Source organism: Lissotriton helveticus, chromosome 7 (genome assembly GCF_964261635.1).
Source record: "Lissotriton helveticus chromosome 7, aLisHel1.1, whole genome shotgun sequence".
In the NCBI taxonomy this organism is placed as follows: domain Eukaryota; kingdom Metazoa; phylum Chordata; class Amphibia; order Caudata; family Salamandridae; genus Lissotriton; species Lissotriton helveticus.
Window position 1 is genome coordinate 496,405,957 of NC_136068.1, and position 8,620 is coordinate 496,414,576.

The window sequence follows — 8,620 nt, forward strand, 5'->3', positions numbered from 1 at the left end:
GACTGTGTAAGACATGCAGCTCCCGTGTTGCCAGAACTGAGCTTAAGGTGGATGTTGGCCAACCATTGGTGGGGCCCTTCCAGATAATTCCTCATTCTAAGTCAGGAGCCTGCCTATTCAAACAGATTGTAAGCTGCGTATCATTGGTTAATCTGAAAGGCTTGGTCAGAAAGTAGGCATAAATGTTAGAGAGTCTAGTTGATGGGTAATTGCTCTGCTGAATTGCAAACTAAAGGTCCAACGGGCTAAGAATCCCATGGCTTAGTAGTATATGGAAAACTGCAGTATCCTTGGGCGGATCAGAGCTGTATACTGAACCACATGCCATCCGTAAAAGGGAATTTAAACAAGATCAAAGATCTATTTCTGAGCCAGGAGTTTTGGTTGTACGGGTGTCCACAGGCATCTGAAAAGTCTTACTGGGCATGTTGTGGTCAGGGCGAGTCTTTGAGTTAAGGCTGCAGGCATCTGGGTGGAATACAGCAGGGATCAGCCTACGGGACTTGGACCATGGGTGTTGAGTGCCGAGTTGGGTCCGGCAGTGGTTTCATGGTTCCTCAGGGCAGAGTTCTTTGTTCTTTAAAGTTGGTTTCTTCTGGACAGGTCCGTTGTCCATTAGAGATCTTGATCTTTGTTGAAGTCGGGCAGTTCTCCCAAGGCTTTGGAGGTCGCTGAGCTGCATGTTGGGTCATCTTATTGCTCAGGTTCTTCAAGGGCTGCAGACAGCCCAGTATGGCTGCGGCCAAGTCAGTTGGTGCCTGCAGTCTTCACTAATGGGGCGACGTTGTAGTGTCCAGCTCTTCCTAGGTCGTCAGGAGTTGGTTGCCACCTAAATACTAGATTTAGGCGTGTTACATGGGAGTGACCGGTCAGGACCAATGCGTTCCTTAACTTGGGTGTCTAAACCCTCTATTATGTCACCCTCCTGTGGTAGGAGGACATAGCTCTAGGCCTGATTGAATAAGTCCCACCATCTTCAAGATGATGGGCACTGAAAATTTGTGCTGTGCTTCACTTCACCTTCAGCACCTGATGGGTGGAGTTGGCAAAGGAGGGCACACCTCATATTCTCACCTAGTTTTTCCACCGGTTCTCCCACCAGAAGTGGGGGTTTGAACTGAGGGCTGCCATCTGCTGCTAGCAGCAGAGGCTGGGGTTGCATTACAAAGGGGGTAAGACCTTTAAAACTTTCCTCTCAAGCACTTTGCTTTCCTGGGGAGGCGGTGGGGCTCCTGTGCCTAGGATGGACTTTGTTTCTGGCCTCCGACAGCAAAAGCTCTCGACACAGAGTCCAAAAAACATGTCTGGTGGTGGCTGACTGCCTGAAGCCAGTCGGAGAGCACACCAGGCTTGATAGGTTTTCAGAGGGCACCTCTTAGGTTCTGAATTTGTGCCAATCGTGTTATAGTTTAAGGGAAAGGATGCTGGTACTGGGAACCTGGTTACCAGGGTCCCAGTACTCTGCAGTCAAAGTTGCATCTTTTTTTGTAACTATGGTTTCATGTAAAACGCCATGATGACTTCATTAGTGTTATAAAAACAACAGAATTAGTAACTTAGAATATTATCATTGTGTTCAAAGAGGCCAGTACATTATACGGTTAAACAGTAGAAATATTTGCCACCACATTGGTGTTTGGCAGTGGCAAAAGGTGGGTAGGACTGTAGATTTGTATTAACATCTGAGCCAGAATAATAGCAGGCGTTTGGCTTTGAAATAAAACCTAAAGTAAACACATCAAAACATTTGGTGCTTAAATCATGCAACAGATTCCATTATATTTCATAGTGTCTATTATTAAAATTCTTAAGTTTCTAAACATGAGCCTGCATTTAAGAATTCCTTTTTCTGCTCCACATAACCCGCCTTGACACAAATGCTGCGTGTGAACTAAGAGGCTGTCCACCTCGTCTTGTGAACTGTATGTGTTGTTAGTGTTATAAAATAGGAAGCAGCTTTAGATCAAGTGAGTGACGATTGTACATAGAATACATTCTGAACGTGACTAATTTAAAGTGCTCCAAACGTTGACATCGAAGCAACATTGGATATAGTGAAGTAAAATAATTTGCATATAATCACACGATTTTATCCCAGTTCCCCACAGTTCGAGGGTCTGCAGTTTAAACACTGGACAATATGTTTTTCTTTCCCCAGATCAGTATCAAAGAACAATGCTTTGCTTTTAAATTGTTTGTAAGATCATAAATGAGCATACTAAGTTTTAGATATTATTCTGTGTTTTAAGAGCATACTTGCCACGTTGATCACATATTAAGTCAATTTGAAACTATGTAAATAAAATTCTAGTCACAATAGAATTCATATTTGGATGATAAAAAAATATTCAGAAAATGACATGGCATAATACGCAAAATTACGTGACATAGTACATAATTAGTGCATGGAAAATGGAGCCATTTATTTGTATAAATAATGTCACGGGCCAGCTTGACTTGGCAACAAAAGCCATTTCAGCAGGAGCCCATCATACCAATGACTTCAATTAAATATATTGTCCAAATTGTTGTCCTGGAGTTCCAGGTTTATTTACAGGCATTCTATAGGACACATCCGGAGAGTTCAGCTTGAATGTATTTGATGCGTTTGTTTTATCGTTTTTCATTTAAACTGCAGTTTCACTGGAAAATTATCAAACAGAAATACATCCTTTTAGATGCTGTTTACACCCATTTATAGTCCCATACTTAGTATATTTGCCAGATGGCCTTCATTTATGAGGACATTTGTTTGACTATTATAAGAAAACCTGTGTTGGAGATGGAGGAGGGCAGTGATTGGGATGCTGGACTCTGATTTGATGTGTTTTCAGAATCCACTAGACAAGGGCCATGCCAGAGCCAGACATCTGAACTGACCTGGGCTCCAGCCTTCCTTCACTCAAATCCCCTATTATAGGGCCATTTTCACTTGGATTTAAAAGATATACCTTGTGTTGGTCGTTTTTTTATTTAATTTACAAATGTATTAGCTTACAGAACGGTTCCTTGCTGATGACCCATGTGCATGCTCTTACTAATAGTTGTAAATATGATGTCTGAACGTAAGTTATGTAGGAGTAACTATCGTTCCTCTGTATTCTTGCTCTGTTAGGTCTAGCTTGACAGGGCAGCTGTCTATCTGACCTGTTGTCACCAATCCTTTAAAATTCAATTAGTGTGCGCTTTGGCTTCACCCACAGGAGTAATACTTTCTGACCACGCGCAGTTGGCTGCTTGGTGTTTCATTCCACCTCCTTTGGTGTGCTTGAATGCCATGCATGAGAAATAGTTTTTTATATCTGAAAAGTCAACCGAATCATTGCACAATAAATTATTTATCTCATAGATGCACAGTATACAGAAAGCAATATTTTGTTTGCTTTTTTTCACTGCTGCAGGCTTTTTAAAATATTTTAGGCTGGACCTTTTGGCTTTGCTAGTGCTTCATTTAGTTTTACATCTGTTTTTTTTGTCTCAGAGAGAACCCTTTTTCACTCCATCTTCACCCACTCAATGAAACAGAATAGGTCACTTCCCTTTTGCTCCATAGTCTCTAGCCTCGGAAATATTGTTCAGGAGAGCTCCCTCACTTGAGTGCTGCGCAAGCTACTGTAGACCCCTGGAATAGACATCCATATTGTGGAGACCCTCACTCTTATCATGCACGACTTTATGTATCTTGTTCTTTTCTCTGATGAGTGAACTGCATCCTTTTTTTATCCCCTCTTTTAGGGTTTTCAGGGACAACTGGGGCAGCTGTCACCCTCTTGAGTACATCTGTGGTGTCACTCGCCGGATCGCTCTACCTGGCGTACATCCTCTTCTTTGTGCTGGAAGACTTTTGCGTGATCTGCATCACTACCTACATCCTCAACTTTACACTGTTCTTCCTGAATTACAAGAGGCTTGGATACCTCAAAGCGACTGGAAAACCTGATCGAAAATACAAGAATAAGTAAAGGAATATGAGCTGGGAGGGCTGAGAACATCTCACAATATATGATCATCTGGTCAAAAAGCACAGGAGAAACTGGTTACAGTAAGAGAAGACGAGTGCCTTCCTTGATAACTATATGCAAGCTTACTTTATCCAGTGCTGCACCTGATTACATTGCTATAACCCTCACAGTTATCATAAAACTCGGATTAGTGGAACCCAGGAGAATGGCTGGAGAGGTGCAGTCTCTTTACACCACTAGCAAAATTAGGTGTCATGGAACATAGCTTCCACTTTGCTAGGGGGACAAATCATGCTCTTCCTCCCGTCAATCTCTCCTTGGTGACTGTAAGTTATTAGGTAGAATAATTAATGCAATACTAAAGTCTGCATATACCTGGCAAGGAAGGCTGAATATCCGCTGTTCTGGTGAATGCTACCAAAGCTTGGTCTTTTGTATACTGGAATGAGTACATTCTTGCCAAAGTGAAATTACACTGTCTCTTGTGAATATCTACCTCAGTCACAGATCACCACAGCCAACATAGGCACCTAAACCAGAGGAAATGTTTTTAATATCCTGACTAAACTAAAACTGGAGCTGCTAAAAAAAATGATTCTGTATTGAATAATTATTATTATTCTCGCATTTATCTGTGAGGGAGCGATGGCCGTGGAAGGAGATGTGCTTCCCATAGAGGAGCATTCAAAAATTGTTGTACTAACGACCATTCCATTTGTTCTCTTGTTTTGAACCATACTATCCTGCACTTCTGTGTTTTTTTTTCTTCCCCTTTCTCAGATTTAGGAAGCCGTTGACTGGAATGTTTGACGCTGCTGCAGCTTGAACATAGGCTCCCGTTGTTTAATCGGACTTAGCTACGCGGTTTTATTCTTGTCAGAAAATGTGCCATATAAACATAGGCCAGGACAGCAGATAATTTCACTATCCTAATTACTCAGTTCCACCTCCCCCTACATTTGTCCCATTTTTTTTTTTTTTGTTTTTTTTTTTTAAGAACTGTTTTTCCCCCCTCTAATTACCTTTGAGATTTAAACATGTTTGTGGGGGTTTCACAGCCCTTCTCCTATTGAGTATTTAATTATGGTACTTCCAAGCGTCCAGTTTTGTAACTTTTGGCTTTATTCAGAGTTTGGCAGAAGGATTACTCCATCATAAGCGTAACAGCAATCCCGTTGGCCTTATTACATGTGCCATAGGATATGTAAGAAATACATTTTAATAGGGCAGATGGGAAATACGTCACTTTTGTGATGGAGTAATCCGTCTGAAAAACTGTAAATCAGGCCCTCTGTATCAATTGTGGTCTAACACACAATATAGTCCGTTAGGGATTATGGCAGGACCATGAAAGCTGAGGTTTTAGCCTAATTCTTGCTCAAAGTTACAGATTACATCAAACTAAATGCATGGAAATAGTAATGGATAGAAGAATTACAGGCAACATATTGGGCAGGGGCAGCAGTTCCCTGGCACCTCAAAATATTTTTTATGTAACCTTTATTGTATATAATGGATTTGTCTGGGGTAAAGTAGGTAATGGCAGTCGAGACCAGACAAACCAACAACACATATTGGCGGTCCCCTTAGCAAGATCAACACTTGTAATGTAAAATCAAATAAAGCGCCAAAGTATGGACAATTGTATAATGCCATTACATTGTTAGATTTCTGGAGCCTCTATGTGTGCTGGCTGGAGAAAAAGTAAAAAAAAATACTTTTCTGATGCCCTGAAACCGACAATCATCAGTAGCATTTTGGCAGAGAAGTCCAGCTCGGAGTTAAACGTCAAATATTTTTATAAAGTGGATTTGGGGTTAGATTGTAACTTTAATTTTTGTTCTGATAGATTGCAAACGGAGGCACCAGGAAATTAAATATTTTTGCCAAGATTCATAATATGTTCTCACGTACAGAAAGTATGGGCTAGTTGTCTGGTCTCCACGTTTCACTGTAGACTATGTTAAGGTTACATTGCATCCCCAAAAGTCCCTAGCATCTAAATCCATTTCCGGTCTGGAAACTGATCTTATTATTGGTTTCACAAAGCGTGGGATTTGTTTGAACCGATCGAAGCTGTGTTACACTGAGCTTTTGTTTTGCCAGGTTGTTCTTTAATTAATAATAGTTGAACCAGTGACTGTGGAAATTCAGATCTTGTTACTCTTGATGTTGCACTACTTTTTTACAATTCTTGTCATTCCAGATGTTCGTCGGGGGCCGGTTTCACCAACCTCTAGAAGCAGGGTTTTTAATTGTATTGCTTTTGCCTCGATCGTTGCCTCAAGGTAACCTTAAGGAGGGTTTAGAACAAAACAAAAAAATGTAAAATGGCGCTGAAACATGGAACATCTGACCAAAACAAGTTTCGGGTCTTACCTTGGAGAATGAGTATAGCATTGGTGATACAGCTGTATGGGTGTCCTTAGGCATCCTTGACCTTGACCCTGTTTAATTCTGGTGTCATAACTCACGAAGCCAGCACGTGGAACAAAAAGAAGACGGGCGAGGCTGTACTTAAGACAATGGTTCAATACTGTCTCTTCAGGATCAACAGGATGTATGATGTCACAGCTGCAGCTTCTTGAATTTCGGTCAGTCAATGTTTAAGTGCTGTTAAGTAGCCAGATCTGTCCCGGACCTCTTGTTTTTTGATATGCCAAAAAAAGGTATCCTCAAAAGAACTCGGATTTTCCTATACTGGGTTCTGAATAATGAATTGCAGAGTTTTGTTGTCCTTTGTTGCCCTTAGTGGGGCAAGGATGATCTGTTTTGCTTTAACATCGATGACTGAGCGAGTGAAAGAAAATAAGAATGCATTGCAGATGTTTTAGAACGAAGTGTGTTTATGAAATGTATGATTTTAATACGGTTTCTGTTATCATCAGTGTTTATTTTTTAAAATGTTTTAGCTACTGTTAGCTTTCAGTACTTTATAACCGAATACTGTATAATTAAATGAGTGCATTCAGTTACTGAGTCACAAGTTCTTAAACATTATATTTGCTCAGCACTATTACTGCAATCCGCTGTAGTAATGTAATCTGTCATGTATGCAGTGCTTTTATGCAAAGTACTTTACTTAGTACAAGTGTTTATTGTTATTAGTATTACCCAGTCGAAACTGGTATTCATGTTGATGACTTTGGAAGGAAGAAAGGCTGAGTTGATTGAAGCCTTCACTCACACTATGTGTGGAGGGGAAGGAGCTGCCCGTGGAGGCTTATGGGATATGCAAGAGGTGAAAGTCTCGCAGCAGAAGAGTGAATGTATAGACAAGGTGCTCAAATCAAATCAAATCTAGCTTTATTCGATTTTTGTAGTAGAAAAACCATAAAAGCACAATTAAAACATGACTAGACATTTACAGGGCAAACACAACTACATCTATTTGATCAAAATCCATAGGATAACATTAAGAAACATAAGTTAACATTGGCAATAACCTCACTATCAATCAGAATATGATATTATCAATTGATCTGGGCCTATACAGATCATCGCCTATCATTTATACAGTCTCTCTTTACTATTAGCAGTGTCCATAATTTTAGTTGAGTCACCTTAATTGATTCAAATAATGAGTTCCCTGCATTGGGCTTCTAGATCTTATTACATTTTTCAGATAAGACAACATCACACTGATACATAGCTCATTATCCATACGTTGTAAATACATAAAGGCATTATTACACTCTCAGTCCATTATTTTTTAAAAATGTAATAAAAAAAGCTTCTCGGATTAGTATAACATTTACAGAAAAAGGTGACATGGATGGTTGATTGGTTTGAAACATCATCACAGGGACAGAGGATTAAATCACAAGACCAGTCATTAGTCTCAGGGAAGGTAACTAGTCTAAATACTATACCTAATCGAAACCAGGTTATCAGCATACGATCATAACTTCCCCTAAAATGGATTAGGTAGGGCTGGATACCCGGGCCTGTTTGTATCAAGTAATTTGCCATAACAGATTATTTCCCTCTCTCCATAGACCATCTTTTGTCTTCCAGATATATAATATATTCCTTTTTTAGTTGCTTCCTGGAGATTAAATTCAGGCTTTCAGGGTCTTCAAAATATTTAGGATGTCCAATCTCACTGGACGCAGCCATGGGATGCGCGCGGCCCTTTCCATTTTCATGCAATCCATGATGACAGTGCGATTAAATATCGCCTCGTCTGTCACCCAGAGCTTATGCCACAATAAAAATGGATAAGTCCTTATAATGTCCTCTATATGGGACAAGCCCAGCTCAAGGTGGCAGGTATAATTAGCTGTAGAGCTGGGTGTTGCCAATAAATATTTTAAAAAGGCATTCTTCTATTGCTACAAGCTCTTAGCATTGGCTACACCCCAAATACCGGCCCCATATACTGCTGTGGAAAAGCATTTAGCTTTATAAATGGATATCAGCTCTGAAATTGGCTTATTGCCCAGTTTACCTGCAAAATTAGTTACCCCCCCCCTTGCTCTCAACATCTCTTTCTTTCTGGATTGTATTGCAGTCCTCCATTTACCTGTGCTCGCAAAAACTATACCCAGATACGAGAAGCTGTTAACACACTCTATTTTCTGTTTATTGATAAAAACCGTGCATTTCTTTTTAAAAGACGCCTTCCCGCATGTCATACTAAAAGTTTTTTTAATATT

The 8,620-nt window shown here is 40.2% G+C and overlaps 1 protein-coding gene across 1 annotated transcript in view; it reads left to right on the forward strand.

The window, feature by feature from the left end:
* VKORC1 (vitamin K epoxide reductase complex subunit 1) overlaps window positions 1-6,933 on the forward strand; it is a 30,779-nt gene extending 23,846 nt beyond the window's left edge. The window contains exon 3 of the mRNA XM_078652496.1: window positions 3,736-6,933. Coding sequence (XP_078508622.1) covers window positions 3,736-3,962 — 227 coding nt within the window. The 3' untranslated portion in view covers window positions 3,963-6,933. The remainder of the gene's footprint in view (window positions 1-3,735) is intronic.
* The last annotated feature ends 1,687 nt before the right edge of the window (window positions 6,934-8,620 follow it).